The sequence below is a fragment of the Crotalus tigris genome, unplaced genomic scaffold (assembly GCF_016545835.1).
Source record: "Crotalus tigris isolate CLP2741 ecotype Arizona unplaced genomic scaffold, ASM1654583v1 scf7180000018301.7375997, whole genome shotgun sequence".
In the NCBI taxonomy this organism is placed as follows: Eukaryota; Metazoa; Chordata; class Lepidosauria; order Squamata; family Viperidae; genus Crotalus; species Crotalus tigris.
Window position 1 is genome coordinate 1,096,744 of NW_024096931.1, and position 19,797 is coordinate 1,116,540.

General features: G+C 43.8%; 1 protein-coding gene across 2 annotated transcripts in view; it reads left to right on the top strand.

Annotated features, from left to right (window-relative positions):
* PRKCB (protein kinase C beta) overlaps positions 1-19,797 on the top strand; it is a 206,926-nt gene that overhangs the window by 97,635 nt on the left and 89,494 nt on the right. For both annotated transcript variants that reach the window (XM_039349688.1, XM_039349687.1), the window contains exon 5: positions 3,060-3,188. In XM_039349688.1, coding sequence (XP_039205622.1) covers positions 3,060-3,188 — 129 coding nt within the window. The remainder of the gene's footprint in view (positions 1-3,059; positions 3,189-19,797) is intronic.

Below are 19,797 nucleotides of genomic sequence, written 5' to 3' on the forward strand. Positions count from 1 at the left end.
CTTAAGTATGAGCCAGCAGGGTGTGGCAGCTGCCAAAAAGCCAGTGCAGTCCTAGACTGTTGCAAGAGAGGGATAGCCTCAGGAACATGGGAAGTGATAGTAGCGCTTTATATTGCACTGGTGAGACCACACTTGGAATACTGCATCCATTTCCGGTCACCATTATACAAAAAAGATGCGGAGGCTCTAGAACAGTGGTTCTCAATCTTTCTAATGCTGCCACCCCATAATACAGTTCCCCATGTTGTGGTGACCCCCAACCACTTATATATCACCGGGTGCCAGGGGCGTGGCCAAAGAAAAGGGGGAAAAAATGGCGGACAGACTTGTTTGGTGACCTCCGTGAAATGGTTGTTCGACCCCAAATGGGGTCCCAACCCACAGGTTGAGAACTACTCCTCTAGAAAGAGCAGAGCAACAAAGATGATCAGGGGCCTGGAGGCTAAATCATAGGATGAACATTTGCAGGAACTAGGTATGTTTAGCCTAAAAAGAGAAGTACCAGGGGTGACAGCATTTGAAGAGCAGTCACGGAGAAGAGGGGTCTTCATAGAGAAGATGGGTCTTCTCCATAGCACCTAGGAGCAGGACAAGAAGTCATGTATGGAAGATCATGAAAGACAGATCCAACTTGGAACTAAGGAGAAATTTCATGTCCGTGAGAACCGTCAGTCGCTGGAATGGCTTGCCTCCTGAGTTGTGGGGGCTCCATCGCTGGAGGTCTTCAAGAAAAGATTGGACAGCCATTGGTCCAGAACAGTGTTTCTCAAGCTTGACCATTTTAAGGCATGTGGACTTCAACTCCCAGAATTCCACAGCCAGCATTGCTGGCTGTGGAATTCTGGGAGTTAAAGTCCACATGCCTTAAAATGGTCAAGGTTGAGAAACACTGGTCCAGAATGATACAAAGACTCCTGCCTTGGGCAGAGATGGACTACTACAAGACTTCCAAGGTCCCTTCCAGCCCTTGGATTCTGTGATTCCAAGTTGAAAACTCCCAATGCAGAAAAGGTAGGCTAGCAATCACAAAATATGAGCCTAGGGTGCCCCCTAGTGGCCCCCTTACAAATTGCAGCCACCTACCGAATGAGTTGAGGTGTCAGAGTCCAAAGAAGCAAACAAAGTTTCCCTCCAGGTATTTGGATCCCAGGCAGGAAGGAGGCTTCCGAAGGGGCACCAGCATCTTTTTCTGGGCTCATATGGTAGCTGAGGGAATGCAAAAAAATACATGTCTGAGGATTCCTATCACCGCTTCCTTAGAGCTTTAGATAGATAGATAGATAGATAGATAGATAGATAGATAGATAGATAGATAGATAGATAGATAGATAGATAGATAGACAGACAGACAGACAGACAGACAGACAGACAGACAGACAGACAGACAGACAGGGAGAGATAGATAGATGATAGATATAGATAGATAGATAGATAGATAGATAGATAGATAGATAGAGCACAGAGCACAGCCAGCCAGCCCCCCATCAGAGCACAGCCAACCCCCCATCCAATCAGAGCACAGCCAAGCCCCTAACCAATCAGAACACACCACCCAATCAGAACACAGCCAAGCTCCCACCCAATCAGTTCATACCTCCACTAGCAGTTAAAAGGAAGAAACAGCTAAGACCACACATTGCTCCTTGAAGCACGAAGCCGAAAACACCAGCCTGAAGATGACGAATGGGACTTTGTCGAAATGTCGCCAAGACACTTCCAATTTTACGCGGGAGAAAACCCGAATAACCAAACACCCGCGAAAACCTCAGAAAACAAACATAGATAGATAGATAGATAGATAGGTAGGTAGGTAGGTAGGTAGGTAGGTAGGTAGGTAGGTAGGTAGATATAAGTAACATATAAATACTATTCACTGTCCATCTTAAATACATAAGGAGGAAGTTTTAGAGTTCACAAGGTTAATGCTGTAGGGAATGAAACTCTGGCTGAATCTGGATGTTCTGCTTCGGATACTATGAAGCCCCCTTCTCCCAGAAGGTAACAAGGAAAACAGGTTGTGAAGAGGGTGTGTAATGTCCCAGATGATCTTACAGACCCTGCTCAAGCAACACTTCTGTGCTATGTCCTGGATGGGAGGGAGGGAGCTGCCCACAATCTTTTCGGCCATTCTCACCACTCTCTGCCCCGCCTTCCTGTCTGAAGCAGGGATGCCTCCAAACCAGACTGTGATGCTGTATGACAGGATGCTCTCAATTGTCCCCCTGTAGAAAGTGGTCACGACAGGGGAAGGAAGATGTGCTTTTCTCATGCGGCGCAGAAAATACAGGCGCTGCATTTTTTCTAGTACTTCCTGTTTCCATTGGAGCCGAAGGTCCTTGGGAGAGGCATTCAGAATCCTGAGAACAGGCTGGGGGAGAGGAAGGCTGCACCCCTGGAATATCCCAGGCTTTTAGGAAGTCCTAGAGGCTCCACAGGGAGAAGAACCCCAGTTAATGTTTGAAGGAGGAGTTACTCTGTAGTGATGTTCTTAAATATCAGTCCGATAGGGAGTAAACTGCATGTGGGAGGGTAGGGCCTCCTGTCCTCCCCCACCCCCATAGTATTTCTTCTTAGATCTCCCTGGGAAGCAAACATTTTGGAAAAACAGACAGAAGGAAGTGCAATGGAAAGACGTACCTATAGCCCTTTGGGGGCCTCCAGATTTAAAGAGCATTTTCCCAGCATGCCAAAACAGCATGGTAGAATCCCAGATATCTTGTATGTCTTATAGAAAACCTAGTTGATCCCCTGATCTGTCCAGGTCAGGAATCCTCAGATCATCCCAGATGTTTGGCTACCCCATCTTGACTCGAGTGGATGGAGCCCCAGTGACTCCAGGGGGCTTTTACCCTGCTTAGTAGCCCTGAGAGTCAGAAAATCTTCCTTATTTTGAATTTGGGCATCTCGTGTAAATTTCCTCCCTGTTGGTTTCTGTCCTGCCCTTGGGCACTCTGGCGACTGAGGCCACGCCTGCTTCCCTGGGACAGCCCTTCGGACATCGGAGGATTGCTAGCAAGACTCAGCCTTGTCTTCTGACACCATTTCTCTCCCTGCCTCAGCTTGCATGATGAACGTGCACAAGCGCTGCGTGATGAACGTGCCGAGCCTCTGCGGGACGGACCACACCGAGCGCCGGGGCCGGATTCACATCAAGGCGGACATCGAGAACGAGGTCTTGACGGTGATTGGTAAGTCTGACTTTTTGGTGATGCATGGAAGAAAAACGGATCCCTTCCTGTTGCAGGCGATCCCATGCTTTTGTGTGACGGCTGCACGTCCATAATGTGTGGGGGTAGAAAAGGGATTACAGATAGTCCTCCTCTTACCATCACAGCTGAGCTCAAACTTTCTGTTGCTAAGTGAGGCATTTGTTAGGTGAGTTTTGCCCTGTTTCATGATGGTTAAACGAATCGCTGGAGTTAAGTTAGTAACGGTCGTTAAGTGAGTCTTGGCTTCCCCATTGACTTTGCATATCAGAAGTTCTCAAAAGGGGATGGCGTGACCTCGGGACACCGCAACCGTCATAAATATGAACCGGTTGCCACGCATCTGAATTTGAGTGAGTTGCGGAGATGCTGCAACAGATGTAACTGTGAAAAATGGACATAAGTGCTGTTGTAACTTTGAACAGTCACTAAATGAACTGTGGTAAGTCAAGGACTACCTGTATTGAACGGGCTGAGCCAAAGCCTGTGGGGAAACCGCGCTTTTCTTGGCTCACTCACAACCGCCCGCTGCGTCGGGTCCTCTGAGAGACCAACCGCGTCCAGCAGGAAAGACACAGAGAGGCTGAAGCTGAACTGGCTGAGGAGACTTGTGGTGCCAGCGCATTGCTAAGCCTTTCTCCTCTGGGCTCTTCTGGCTCAGGATGCAGGGTGGGGGCCACACGGGGTCTCTGACTTCTTTTAGTCTCAAAAGATCCCCTCTAAACACGGGTGATTCCAGGGAGAGACGGGGGCAGTGGAGGATGGGGCCAGTCTTTCAGACACCTCGTGGCAGGTTAGTTGCACCTGCCAGCTGGGCCTCGGAGAGGGTTTGTGCTGAGATTCATTTAGCGTGTTGTGGATATTTTCTCAATAGAATTGTTAAAAACCTTACCTGCTGTGGTTTTTCAAGAATTTATCACTTCTGGTGCCTGCCTCTGGGCACCACTGCCCTGAATGCCACCTTCCTTCAATTGGCCCACAAAACCAGAGAGATGGGACGGTTTTCCTTTTCACTGGTGGCTCAGGAATGCTGGCTCAGGAATTCTGGGAGTTGAAGTCCACGAGTCATAAAAGAGCCAAGGTTGCCTACCCCTGAGATGGGGGATAGCTTTCTCATTCACCGCAGCCCTTCCACTTTTCTCCGTGTCTTTCTGTCCTGGAAAAGCATCTTGTCTTCCACCACTTCCACCCATTCTCCATCCATTGCTATTTGTTCTTTAAACATGTGCTCCCCCCCCCCCCCGCCTTTTGGAAAGTCTCATCAGTGGGATCCGGCCGCAACCATTTATTCTCTCCATATTATCAGCCGCTTCAGTGGACTTCTTTCCTTTAAGGCAGAGGTGGGCAACTGTGCCCTCTGTGGACTTCAACTCCCAGAATTCCTGAACCAGCTATGTTGACTCAGGAATTCTGGGAGTTGAAGTTCACAGGTCGTAAAGGGGCTGCAGTTGCCCAACCTGTTTTAGGGCTGCTCATTTCAATCCCTGTTTCAAACTGTCTTCATTTCCTGCCCACGGATTCTTGATCCTCTCCCTTCTTTTGCCAAGCAACCCATTTCCACTGCATACAACCTATTTTCATATTTCTCCTGACATACCCAACCCTCCCTTCAGCTTTTTCTGTAAACATTTGCACATCGTAAACTGTCTTCATCTATTTCCCCATCTTTAGTAAACATTCCATCAACTTATGCAAATCCGTTACTTGCTCTGGCAGGTGGGCCATTTGCATTTAACTTGCAGTCCTCCTCTGCTTTCTCAGTCAGCTCCCTTGGCCTTTGATCAATTAATTCTCTGACTTGTGCTTATCATTATCTCATAGGATCTATTTGACATTTGCCACAAATCAATTGGATTCCCAGCCCACAACTTGACATCTTCAAAAGCCCAACCCACATACATTTACACCCGCATCTAATATACTTCTGACATCTACACAAGCATTTCTTATGCATTTATCTATAAAAATACGTCAAACAACCTGGGAACATAGCACATTCTTATCCTGCTTCCTGCTCAGCGCTGAAAGTAAACAAAATTAATATATGAAATACAGACTATAGAAATTAATTGTTAAGGACTGTTTTTACAAACGTAACCCAGACACCACACTGTTTACCAACTATTGAATGACTTATGTTTGTGTAAAAAACTAATAAAACTTATAATCATAAAAAAGAACCTTGAGGAACCCCCTCTCCATGCTTCCCCTAGTTCTATTAAGGACGGGACATTGAGTGCGGGTTTCCAGCCAATTGGGAATCCATCTGGTGGTGATACTGTGATATGCCACATTTTTCTAAATTACCAAGAAGTAGGCTGTGGTCTTCCTTACTTTTTTTTTTTTTAACCAGAGGTCCCATCAACGGAAGAAAAGTTTTGCCTGGCAGTGAACTGCGCAATGGAAGAAGCCGCTGGCAGAGTCAGCAGATAGATTTAAGATTCAGAAGGATCTTGACAGACTTTAACAGTGGGGCCTATCCAACAAAATGCAGTTCAGTGGTGTGAAAAAGATCTTGCGTGTAGGTAGGAAAAATCAAATTCCCAGGTACAGAATAGGTGGTATCTGGCTCAGCAGTAATACTGTAGTAACTATGAGAGGGCTCTAGTTGTCCTGGTGGATCTCCACATAAGTATGAGTCATCAGTGTGCTGAGGCTGCCCAAAAATGCAGTCCTGGGTTGCATGAACAGAAGGAGAGCATCAAGACCACAGGAAATGATAGTACCACAGGAAATGTACTAGTGAGGCCACACTTCATCCAATTCTGGTCACCACGATACAAAACAACAAAGGTGTTAAGGGGTTTGAAGGCTACATTGTATGATGAATGGTTAAGGGAACTAGGTATGTCTAACCTAACAAAGAGAAGGATTGGGGTGACACAATGGCAGCCTTCCAATACTTGAAAGGCTGCTTCAAAGAAGAGATGGTCGACTTATTCTCCATAGCACAAGACAAGAAGCATTGGGTGAAAGATTATTAATGAGAGATCCAATATGGAACTAAGGAAAACTTCCTGACAGTGAGAACAATTAATCACTGGAATAGCTTGCCTCCCAAAGTTGTGGATGCTCCATCACTTCAAATCAAGATGATAGCTGTGTCAGTGTGACCACACATAAACAACAAGCAGAGCTTCTAATACATCATTTTGGCCACCATCTTGACTTTTCTGATGATAGTCTGTAGATGCCCTGTTTCTGTGGGTGTTCTCAGGTGCCCCTGTTTGGGTCAAGAGGTTTCGCTTTGCTCTTGCTGTGGGGAGGGGAGGAGTCTCCCCACTTCTCCCCTCAACCTTTTATTTATTTATTTGTTAAAATTTATAGACCGCCCCACTCCCGCAGGACTCCGGGTGGTTTACAATAAAAACACAACATAACTTGACAAACAAACAATACAATAACATTCATCCAGGGGTCAGATTTTATAAACCCCAGGCCTGCCGGAAAAGCCAGGTCTTAAGCAGCTTGCGGAAAACCAACAGGGTGGGAGTGGTCCTAATCTCCGGGGGGAGCTGATTCCAAAGTGTGGGCGCCATCACAGAGAAAGCCCTCCCCCGTGGCCCCACCAAATGGCACTGCTTGGCCAACGGGACCTGAAGGAGGCCCAGCCCTGTGGGATCTAACCCGACGAAGGGAACTATGAGGTAATAGGCGGTCTCGCAAATAGCCTGGCCCTGAGCCATATAGGGCTTTAAAGGTAATGACCAACACCTTGAATTGGACCCGGAGACCAATAGGCAACCAGTGCAGCTCACGGAGGACAGGTGTAACGTGGGTGTACCGAGGAACACCCACTATCACTCGCGCGGCTGCATTCTGGACCAACTGTAGTCTCCGAATACTTTTCAAGGGTAGCCCCATGTAGAACGCGTTGCAGTAGTCCAGACGTGAGGTGACAAGAGCATGAGTGACTGTAAGGAGAGCCTCCCGGTCCAGGTAGGGTCACAACTGGTGCAACAGACAAACTTGTGCAAAGGTCCTCCCAGCCACTGCCGTCAAATGATGTTCCAGTTCTACTTTTCTTCTCCTTCCTTCCTTTTCTTAAGCTGCCTGAGTTCCTTAAATTTCCTTATCCAGGTGCCTCCTACCTCTCAAGCTTTAACACTGGCCTGGGTGCTCCACACCCTTCCCAGAGGTCTTCGCTCTGGGTGCGCACACTGCTTGCCCCTTCGATGCTCTCCTCCTTTACGCTGCCTCTTTCAGCTTCTTTCGTTTCTGCACTTTTACTCCTTACACCCTTCTGGAAGACTCCTTAGCTTTTCCCTTTCTTGTTTTCAGTTGTCCTTCATCTTCTACCAGCTTTTCAGTTTCCAAAACTGCTCCTCTCTCTCTGCAGCAGCTCTTCTTCTCTTGCCTCCTGTTTACACAACCCCATCTCGGAAGGTCCTGTTTCCCTTGATCTGGACAGGAAAAGGTACCTTCTGGACTTCAGAGGTTTATAGACCCTTTGGCAACCACATTTCCCTCCTGGGGAGGCCCACCCATAAATTGGGCCTCAGCCAAAAAATGTCTGAGGGCTCACATTGCCCCCCATCTCTCTCTATCTCCCTCTCTCCCTCTCCCCCTCCCTCCCTCTCTGTCTCTCTCCCATTTATCTATATCTATCTGTCTATCTGTCACTATCCACCCACCCACTCACCTAGCTACCTACCTAGCCGGGCAATTTCTATAGCCGCCTATTCCATAAATGTGACCCTGAATGCTCTGAGCATTCATCCCTCCTGGTTATTCTTAAGCAATGGGAAGAGCTGTGGGCAAGCGGCCCACTTTGTTGGGAAAAAAAAAATAATCTCCTGTCCCCCCTGATTCCACACATCATTTCTGCCCATCAAATAAGGCCCACTTTGTTGGGAAAAAAAAAATAATCTCCTGTCCCCCCTGATTCCACACATCATTTCTGCCCATCAAATAAATTTCTCCATCTGCCTTTAGAAAGGGATGGAAGATTTCTCCTTTTAAGCTATCTGGGAGGGACTAAAAATAGCCCTTAATTGTGTTAAAGAGTATATCATCTTGATTATCCACTTAATTAGTCCCAAGCGACACTTAATTAGAGGTGACCTTGAATTGGAGATTAAGAATGTTTCGCTTCATGCCGCAGTGGCTGTTTCGGCCTACAGATGGCAGCACAGGACGGGAAAGTTTAGGGCTGCGTCCTTCAGGGCCCATTCAGACGGCTGGAAACATGAGGCACAACTTGGCAGCCGTCTGGAGGCTGCAGGAACAAACCCCCCCCCCGGCCCCTGTGGGACGGGGGTCTGTCCTCCTGCAGGTGCCTGAGATGGCTCATAGCAACTGGCTTGCTTGCTTTGAGTTTGAGTTTGGAGGGCGAAGAGGTAATGTGATTGTGCTGTATAGTTACCACATACAGGTAGTCCTTGGCTTACAACAGTTCGTTTAGTGACCGTTCAAAATTACAGTGGCACTGAAGAAAGTGACCGTTTTTCCCCCTTATGACGTTTGCAGCATCCCCAAGGTCGCGTGATCAAAATTTGCACGCTTGGCAACTGACTCATAGTTATGACGGTTGCAGTGGCCTGCAGGCATGTGATCTCCTTTTGCAACCTTCTAACAAGCAAAGTCAATGGGGAAACCAGATTCACTTAACAACCGTGTTACTAATTTAACAGCTGCAGTGATTCACTTAACAACTGTGGCAAGAAAGGTCAGAAAATGGAACACAAGTCACTTAGCAGCTGTCTTGCTTAGCCATGGGAATTTTGGGCTAAATTATGGTCATAAGTCAAGGACTACCTGTAATACTAGAAAAAGTTGTATTGTATGTAACAATATTATTTAAGGGTCCAACCTGTGTCAGACACCAGGACTATATTTTTAAACTCTTCTGTCATCAAATAAATGGGGGAGGGGGAGAAAGCATTTTCCTTCCAGGCCAGTACAAGACCCTGGTTTCTCTTCCCATGTATCCTGGTTGATTTAGTACCATTTTTGGGGTGGATGGGTGGGGGGAACTCTCTTACATTAGTTGGAATACTGAAGAAACCATCTGTGATGGTTTTGGAAAAGTGGGAGTACTTTGTGAGAAGATTTTAAAACTGCAGATTGTTCTGTATTGCACCAAACCATTACTGCCTACTTAGAATTAAACCAGGGCTGGGCATCCTTTGAGTGGCTGAAGCTGCCATTCTGCCTTTTGATCAGGAGGCACCTGGTGGCCTTACTAGGAGTCTGCCTATAATTGGGGAACCTTTGGGGGCTCCCAGATGGGACTTAAGAGAGAGAATGTGGCTGGGATCACTTCTACCTTTAACCTCCTCAAACTTCCAATGATGGCCTGTGAGACTCCCATTCCTATGCTTATTTTAGGGGAAATAAGCTCCAGCCACTCAAAGGCTGAAAGCAGACCATGGATTGACCTTTCTTTAGGAGAAGCACTTTCAGAACCTTGGAGAGCAGCCTCCCTTCTGGTGCCCACACCAGAAGCACTGATGTTGTTTAGTGCCAAGTTTCTCAACCTTGGCAGGTGGACTTCAACTCCCAGAATTCCCCAGCCATCCATGAAGCCTTAAAGTTGCCAAGATTGAGAAACATTGGCTTAGAGGAAATGTTGGTGGAGAGAACTCTTTGGCTGCTGAGCTTCCCTTCTTAAGATCATAAACTCTGAAATGTCCTTTCAGGAATCCCTGTTTGAGGCAATCTGCTATGTCCTGTTTACCCAATCAATCAGTCAATCAATCAATCACAATAGAGCTGGAAGGGATCTTGGAGGTCTTCTAGTCCAGCTCCCTGCACTGTGGCACGGTAGTTAGAAAGCAGTATTGCAGGCTAACACTGCTGACTGCCAGCAGTTCAATCCTGACCGGCTCAAGGTTGACTCAACCGTCCATCCTTCCGAGGTCAGTAAAATGAGGACCCAGATTGTTGGGGGCAAAACCGCTTAGAGAGTGATATAAATAACTGTGAAGGGGTATATAAGTCCCAGTGCTATTGCTATATCATTCCAGAAGGTGGCTGTCCAGTCTTTTCTTAAAAGCCTCCAGTGATGGAGCACTTACAACTTCCAGAGGGAAGCTGTTCCACTGGTTAATTGTTATCACTGTTAGGAAGTTTTTCCTTGGTTCTAGGTTACTTCTCGCCTTGGTTAGTTTCCATCCATTGTTTCTTGTCTTCTGGTGCTTTGGAAAATAGATGGACCTCTCTTCTTTGTGGCATCCCCTCAAATACTGGAAGATGCTATCATGTCACTCCTAGTCCTTCTTTTCTCTAGACTACCCATACCAGTATGTATGATTTGGTACACCGAACATATAGCCATGCCCCTACGTATGTATGGTATGAAGAAGAGCGTCCCTCTGCATCTACCAAACATGGACCTTGGCTGTGGTCTCCATAGAGCCTTAGGCTTGGGTGAAGATCTTTGTAGAACATGTAGATCTACTCAGAATGACTGGAATGTTGCTGGGCTATCATTTTACCACTCTGTCCCATTCTGAAGGGCAAATTCTCTTGGTTGCTTCCGGTGATTTTCTCCCTTTCCCACACGGATTGTTTTTATTGCACAGACTGGATACTTGCTAATTGAATGAGTTGATGGACTGAGACATAGGGCCAAGCTGAACAAATTATGCAGCAATTAGATAAGCAAGTCAGAAAAGCATTAATTAAAGTACACTACTCTGGGAAGAGGTTGTCGTAAGAAAATGTGTTTTCCATGATATATATTTGAGCACATTTATTTTGAAGTATTTGTTTGAGGAGCATAGGGGCTAATCTTTCCATCCCGTATTTCTAGAATAGACTGACCTCAAATTCTCCCTTTGCACTGGTAATGTCCATGGGCTGGCTTCAAGGACATTTCTCCCTGGAACTCTGTTCTGTCACCTCCACATAACTCAGAGATTTGGCAGAAAGGGGGAGGATCTGCATGGTTTGTGAGCTGTAATGGTGTACTACAGAAGCTTGAACTTGTCCTTATCTGATACAAGTGAAAGTTAGAGCTAGTTTGGTGTAGTCATTAAAGGCTTTAAGATAGAAAGGGGGATAGAATCAAGATCATGTGAAGTGTTAATATCACTTTATAATGCCTTGGTAAGATCACACTTGGAATACTGCACCCAGTTTTGGTCGCCATGATATAAAAAAGATGTTGAGACTCTAGAAAGAGTGCAGAGAAGAGCAACAAAGATGATTAGGGAACTGGGGGCTAAAACATATGAAGAATGTTTGCAGGAATTGGGTTTGTCTAGTGTAGTGAAAAGAAGGTCTAGGGGAGATATGATAGCAGTCTTCCAATATTTGAGGGGCTCCCTCAAAGAAGAGGGAGTCAACCTATTCTCCAAAGCACCTGAAGGGAAGACAGGAAACAACGGATGGAAACTAATCAAGGAGAGAAGCAACCTTGAACACTAAGGAGGAATTTCATGACTATGAGAACAATAAGCTGGCCTTCAGAACTTGTGGTGCTCCATCACTGGAGGCTTTTAAGAAGAGACTTGTCTGGAATGGTCTAGACTAGTCTCCTGCTTGAGCAGAGGGCTGGACTAGAAGACCTCCAAGGTCCCTCCCAATTGTTATTCTGTTGTTCCGTTATAGAAATGAAGCCCTAGGAAGAAGGCAAAGGCTTCCAAAAATGTTGTGAAGAAAACTTGCATGGACTTGTCCAAAAAGTTGCTATTGCAAACAGCAGAATCATTGGGAGTTGGGCAGCATATAAATTTTAATGATGATGAGGATGATGCCATAATGCAGCCTGGGAGAACAAACTGGTAATGAGTTGAAATAGAAATACTATGCTGGTCTATGACTGTAATAAAGATTTGATTTGGTATGAAAGAGAAATAAATGGGGGAATAGTCGGTGGAAAAATACAACTTCCGCTAGGCAGATTTGGGGAAAGTACTTTGAAGCAAAGGGCAATTGAACACTGGTAATCTCTAGCTCTCCCTAAAGAGAGCAAGGCTTCCTCTCCACCTTGAGCCCTTTTGTGAGACTGCTGCTCTCGTCCTGCCCTTCTTCCTCAGCCATGTTTCCTTCCTCCTTCCTCAGCCGGATGCCCATCCCTTGGTTTGGATTGCAACTCCCAGTATTTACAACAAGCAGCTAAACCAAACCAAAATCGTCAACCAAGGTTACCAAGTTTAGACATTTAAGCCTTAATATTGCTCCTGAAACCCAGAAAAAAGGACGTAGGTAAATTTATTACTGGGGTTAAACCAGGGGCATGGTTTTAGGAAGACTTAATCAAAGGTGGGGAAAAAGCAGCCTAAAGTTTAAGGTCACTTTGCTCTGATCCAGACACAAACACAAACCTAACTTGGATCCTGAGCTTTCCAAAAGGGAACTCTCCTGACCCCAGTGCAGCTCTCATTGTACACTTTCAGACACCCCGGGGCCAGGTGGAGCTATTGGTTAAAGGAAGGGAGGAAGTAATGTTGTGAGTACAGTAGAGTAATGGCAATCTGGTTTGAGTCCTCCATGGACCTATCTCATGTGGGGCAGATGATAAAAGAACCCGGAGGGCCTTGAGGTACCATTGCTCAGAAGCTTCAGCCAGATGCCCTGCAGCGAAAGTGACAGATGTTGACCAAGCCACCCCTCTACCACCCTTTACTCTCCCTTCTTTACTCATAGTACTGAATGAGGGTTAGGCACGTTTTATCTCCCCAAATGGTGCATTTCAGTGTTTGTGGATGTTTACGTTAGCTTCAGAAATATGTTCTCTTTGAGCAACAAATATGAATGCCTGACCCCTTGCAGAGGGACAGTAATGAAGAGGCATCCAATTAGAACCACTTTAATTGAGTTGCTCACTTTGATTTTTCAGCATATTTTTTGCCCCACTTTTTAAAATTTATCATGTATGGCCCTTAACCAAGATAAGTAGCTCTGCTAATATGCAGTTTGAATGAAGAATTTGCGTAATTCCAACAATTAGTCAAGCTGTTGAACAATGGTCAGGTTGTAGGTCCATATCTATTTTTGTCATTGCGATCAATTCTTATGTGTTGCATTAAGAAAAAATGTTGTATTTGTACAATGTATATTTATTTCACTTCTTCCAGTGCAGCCCTCTTGAACTCCTATAGCACACAACAGAATAAAAATGATTACAATGCAACAGTAAAATTAGAATTCTGCCTCAAGTCCCACCCAATGTCTGGTGATTACCTGGTCATGTCTTCTTGTAAACTCTACTGAAGTGGGTTGCCTTTGCTGCCTTCTTCTGTTTGTATAAATAAATAAATAGAATTATTTATTGGTCAAGTGTGATTGGACACAGAAGGAATTTGTCTCCGGTGCATAAGCATAAGTGATAGGTCATATATCATAGATCATAGTTAAAATCATTAATCATAATATACAACAAGTGATAAATCATAGATACCAAGAGGAAAAGGTAGTAGGAAAGATGAGGAGAAGGATAATGGCAATACAGTCCTACTACAGTACATGGGTAAGCCTATGACAGTGCTGTGGGAATTAGGTGTTCAGCAAAGTGATGTCTAATTGTTTAGGCATGCAATGCTCTATAGTGGTGTCCCAAGGGGAGAAGTTGAAATAGGTTATGTCCAGGATGTGAGGGGTCTGTAAATATTTCCTTTGTGGTTTGTGTAGTATATGGATCCTCAGTGGAAGGCAGTCTGGTTGCCATTGTTTTTTCTGCAGTTCTAACTGTTGAAGTCTGAACTTGTCCTGTTTGGTTGCTGTGCCAAACCAGACCAAAAAAGCTAATCCAATCCTGGGTTGTATAAATAGAGGCATAGAATCAAGATCACGGGAAGTACTAGTACCGCTTTATAAAACCCTAGTAAGACCACACCTAGGATACTGCAGCCAATTTTGGTCACCATACTACAAAAAAGATGTTGAGACCTTGGAAAAAGTTCAGAGAGGAGCAACTAAGATGATCCAAGGCCTGGAGACTAAAACATATGAAGAACGGCTGCAGGACTTGGGTTTGGCTAGTCTGAAGAAAAGAAGAAACAGGGGTGACATGATAGCAGTATTCCAGTATTTGAGGGGCTGCCACAAAGAAGAGGGGGATCACATTATTCTCCCAAGCACCAGAGGGCAGGACAAGAAACAATGGATGGAAACTGACCAAAGAGAGAAGCAATCTGGAATTAAGGAGAAACTTCCTAACAGAGAGGACAATTAACCAGTGGAACAGCTTTCTTCAGAAATTGTGGATGCTCCATAACTGGAGGTTTTTAAGAAGAGCTTGGACAGTCACTTGTCTGAGATGGTATAGGTTCTCCTGCTTGGATGGGGAGCTTGACTAGAAGACCTCCAAGGTCCCTTCCAGATTCTCTATTCTATTCTATTCTATTCTATTCTATTCTATTCTATTCTATTCTATTCTATTCTATTCTATTCTATTCTATTATTCTTCTGTTTGCTTGTCTTACTTCCATGCTAGTCTACAACTATCTGCAGTAACATAATGGTGGAACATGGAGGTCCAAATGATTCCTTCTGTTAAGAATTAATTCTATTATTCTTTCTCAAACGGTAGAATTATAAAATGTGGAATGGGAGTGGATTCTTTAGGCTGACAAATCCACCCCATCTCTCCCTCTGGGAATCCTAATTAAGCCATGCAGAACAGATTGCTGTCCACCCTCTGTTTGAATGTATCTGGTGACAGGAAGCCCACCACCTCTCTGAATAATTGGTTCCATTGCTAAACTGCTATCATTGTCAGAATTTTGTTCTTAAAATTCAAACAAAACCTGTCTTCTGGTAACTTAAACCCATCTGTTCTCCTGGGTTTCTTAAATGCAATATATAATAGTTCAACTATACATCAATAAGCTATTTCACTACCTTAGAATACTATTCATCAGTCCCTGGAGTTTAAACTCATTCAAAGTAAACCGATTTTCCCCCAACCATGTTCCTGTTTCTCTTCAAGCCTCTTTCTTCATCCCGCTTTTCACAGTTTCCTATGGAATTGTGTTGGTGAAGATTAAACCAAAACAAAATGATAGAGATAAAAGAAATACCACAGATATAGAAAGAAGCATATGTATCTGTGATTTATAAGACAGCAATCATCTGGAAAAACTCAAGCCATATAAAAATCAATCTCTGTATCAAATGTTGATTACAAAATGTTTCCTACAGTAATAGCTGAAGATTTGCGGAATTATATTCCAGGTAATACAGATAGATTAAACAGGTTATGCCAAGGATAATGGCAAATTTATAATAGAAGGAATAGAAAATATCTACAAGAAGCGAAAAAAGCAGGAATATTTCTTTTAGATCAGAAAAAAGCCTTTGACAGTTTGGAATGGTCATTCCCATTTGTACTGAATAAACGAAATCCAAAAGAAGAATTTAAAGCTTGAGTTAAATGCTTTTATAAGCAGCAGAGGGCAAAGAGCGTGACTAACGGACCACTTTCTACAGATTTGTTTCAACAAGCAAAGGTACAGGACAAGAATATCCACTTTTTCCTTCGCTATTTGCAATCGCTTTAGACATATTAGCCAATAAGGTTCGAAAAGATAAGCAAATATCAGGCATTAAGTTTCAAGGAGAGGAATATAAATTAAAATGCTATGCAGATGATGTGGTACTAACTATTATGCAGCTGCAAAGGGTGATAAGACAGCTGATGAAAACAAAGGTTTTGGTGAATTCTCAGTATATAAAATTATGCACAAAAACCAAAGGTAATAATGAGACACTTATCCCAAGAAGAAAAAAGCTTTGTCAGAAAAAGTCAGATTGCCAGACAACAAAGGGTTCGGTGAAGTATTTGGGACTGTATTTGTCAGGCAGTAACAAAGATATATTTCAAAATAATTGCACAAAATTATATAGAAAAATTTTAAAAAAAGGTTTTAAAAGGTGGAAAATTTAAAAACTCCCCTGATTAGAATCAACTGTGAGTATTAAAATGAATATGGACTCCTGGAGATTGCCTAGACAAATCCCTTCATTTTCTTGGCAAGATTTCAGAAGTGATTTGCCATTGGCTCCCTCCTCGGACTCAAAGGGAATGACTGTTGAGGCTCACCCAGTCGGCTTTGTTCCCACGATAGGACTGGAGCTCATGGTGTCCTAGTGTCTCTCCTGGTGCCTGTAGATATTTTTTTAAAAATTCAAATGCTGCTAATTTCAATCCCCAAAGTCTTTCAAAATTGGCAAACAACAGTTAATGTGTTTATTCTGTTCAAAAAAAGCCTCTGCAATAAAACAAAACAATGTTACAAGATTCAAAAGACAGAGGTGCTCTTCGTCTTCCGAATTTTAAATTATATTCCCAAGCAGGTTCTTTGTCATGGACAATTGAATGGATGTAATTCGGGAATACCAGAATATCAGCATTAGCAGGTGTCAGCCTAGTTCAGGGATAGGCAACTTTGGACTTCAACTCCCAGAATTCCTGAGCCAGTATGGCTCAGCTTGGAAACCTCTCCCTTTCTCCTCAGCATGGCTGGCTCCGGAATTCTGGGAGTTGAAGTCCACAAGCATAAAAGAGCCATGGTTGCCTACACCTGGGCTAGTTAATGGACTTCTCGGATGTTTATGGTTTTAGGATGCAGCAGAAGATCAAAACCTGAAATTACAAGACAGCAGGATTCTACCAAAATCACACGTTCTTCACCCTTAGTCTCACCCTCAAGTCCTTTTTATTCTAGGGATAATTATTGCAAGAAAAGTGCAATTACTTACGCAGTTATGGCACATTCAGACTTTAGAAACAGATGAAAGAAGCAGCAGGCATCATCTGGAGAAGAAGGTGTGGAACTTTTTCCAGATTTGCTGTCCCAGCTGACCTCCAGCTGCTTCTTCCCAAGGCCTCTTGCACTGTTCTCCAAATGACATGCACCCTCTTGCGGTGCTTTGGAATCAGTTGTCCAGGCTTCCAGTTGCTCTGTGTCTAGGTCAGAGGTAGGCAACCTTGGCTCTTTTATGACTCGTGGACTTCAACTCCCAGAATTCCTGAGCCAGCTATGCTGGCTCAGGAATTCTGAGAATTGAAGTCCACGAGTCATAAAAGAACCAAGGTTGCGTACCCCTGGTCTAGGTCAATCCTGTTACGGGTGGTTCAAATAAAGAACCGTCAAGACAATTGCAGTTCAGCAATGGTAGAACGTTAGGAAAAACTCAGTAAAATGTAACCCAGTTAAAATTTTATAAAAATTTGAATGGAAATTCACTTGTGTTCGACTAGAAATTGTTTCAGAACAAATAATAATATTACAATTTAACATTAGTGTTGTTGGCTGCAAAGACAAATTTAGCTCATCATTGGAAAAGAGACACTTTGCAACAATATGAAAGTAGGAAAGCAAACTTGGGGAAGATGCAGCAATGGCAGTTAGCAGCATAGATCCAGACCTGATGTTTGACTAAATTTGAGCAAGAATGGATTCCCTATGAATTATATGTCACACAACAAGGCAGATACTTGGGGTGTACTTTTGAAGGGAAAATATTTGATGTCAAGAGAGTAATTAGAAACAATTTCAATATTTATAAATACGTTGATGCAGTCATCATCTGTCAGATACAATGGGAGGAAATTTAAAAATGTATTTACTGATTTTCCTTTTTTTTTTCCTGTACTGAGGTGCATTTATCTCTGGAACAGTGATAAATAGTGGTGATATGAATATTGATAAGTTTAGAGATTTATACAGATTTCTGGTTATCTTTCAAGGTGACATAAAGAACCTTGTTCTGTGGATTTAATTAATTAATCAATTCATGAAATTTTAAATTTTATGAAAATACTGTTTACTAGTATTTTCTTATACACTTTATCTCTTTTTTTTCTTTCATGTAACTGTTTATTCTGTTCCTTTAAATGTTTTAATAAATAGCACAAAGGCGAAATCAAAATACAGTTGGGATGACTTTTTTTTATTTTGAACATGTCCAAAGTGTCTTTGGAGAGTCTCAATCATCCAGGTCATGGTCGCCCAAAGGGGTTTTTCCAAAAGGCAACTGGACTTTCTTGTTTTTTTCCTTAAAAACATTTGCTTCTCATCCAAGAAGTCAGCTGTCCCAACCTGGTTGATTAGCAAAGAAAGACTCTGGAATCCATTGTTAATGAAAGTACACTGTACTAGAGCCAAGTGCTTGCAGTGTAGCAAAGCTGGATCTGAAGTTTCATGCCCAGAGCATCTGGTTAATTCTTCCCTTCTCCCCCCCCCCCCAGTTATATCTAACTATCCAGTTACATTCAAACAAATTGTTTGGTACCAGCCCCTGGCCTGTTGGACTGGCTGATGCTGCATTCCATTGTAAGACCTTGGAATGGCTGGCAGTTCTCACAGAACAACAAGATGAATAGTTTTGACTTCCTTCATGTTAGCCCCTTCTTATCTGTCCCTGGAGCCCCCTCCCCCCATTATGAATGGCAGACTGGCAGCTCGCAAAGCATGGGTGTCACAGGATGGCAGTCCTAACACAAGAGCCAAAGAAGCTTCATGTCTATGGAGATTCTCAGTCATCAGGTCATAGTTATCTCAAAGGTGCTTTTTCACAAGGCAGCTGGATTTTCTTGTTTTTCTTTGAAGATGTTTCACTTCTCATCCAAGAAGCTTCTTCAGCTCTGACTGGATGGTGGGGAATGGAAGGATTTATACTTCTTGCAGACAGCTGCTCATTTGCCTTCTTTTAGAGAATCATTGAGGCCACCTGGAGGTTTATCTGTGCCCTCAAGCTCACCTGAATAGTGCAAATGGGTATGGAGCCTTCTTGGAACTGCTGAAAGGACTGTGTTGTAGACTGGAGATAGATGATGTCATATCCCCCCCTATTGAGAGAGGGCTGTTCAGTGTTGACCCTAGATGACCTCTTTGACCCCTCTTTCAAACCAGCAGTCCTCTCTGTCCAAAATGTGGACTTTGCTGTCTTCGAAAGAGTGGCCTTTGTCTTTTAAATGCAGATGGAGTGCTGAATCTTGTGCAGATGGGTTTGTTCTCCTATATTGTGCCAGGCGTTTATGAAGTGGTTGTTTCGTTTCCCCAATGTGTAGATCTGCACATGGCTCACTGCAATGTACTCCATATACCATGTTGCTCAGTTTGTGTCTGGGTGTTTTATTCTTGGGGTGGACAAGCTTCTGCCTTAGTGTATTCTTGGGTTTGAAGTGTGCATGTACATTGTGTTGGCTGAAGATTCTCCTGAGCTTTTCCGATATTCCTGCAACATATGGAATTACAACATTGCTTTATTTATTGTTGTCTTCGTTATCTGTTATGGAGGAGCTCCTGCTGGGTCCTTTTTGAGATTTGATGAAGGCCCACTTGGGACAACCACAGGTTCTGAGGGCTTCCTTGAGATGTTTTAGTTCCTTTTCTTTCCCATCTTTGCTGGTAGGCAGACCTTCAGCTCGGTGGTGTAGGGTTCTGACAACTCCCATTTTGTGCTCCAGTGGTGGTGAGAATCAAAATGTTAATATTGATCTGGGTGTGTGGGTTTTCTGTAAACTTCAGTGTTAAGGCTTCTGTCTTCCTTAATGTGCACTGCACAGTCCAGGAAGGCCAGACTATTTTCCTTAACATCTTCCTGTGTGAATTTGATGTATCTGTCCACAGAGTTGATGTGTTTGGTGAACACTTCCAATTCTTGTGTTTTGATCTTGACCCAAGTATCATCCACA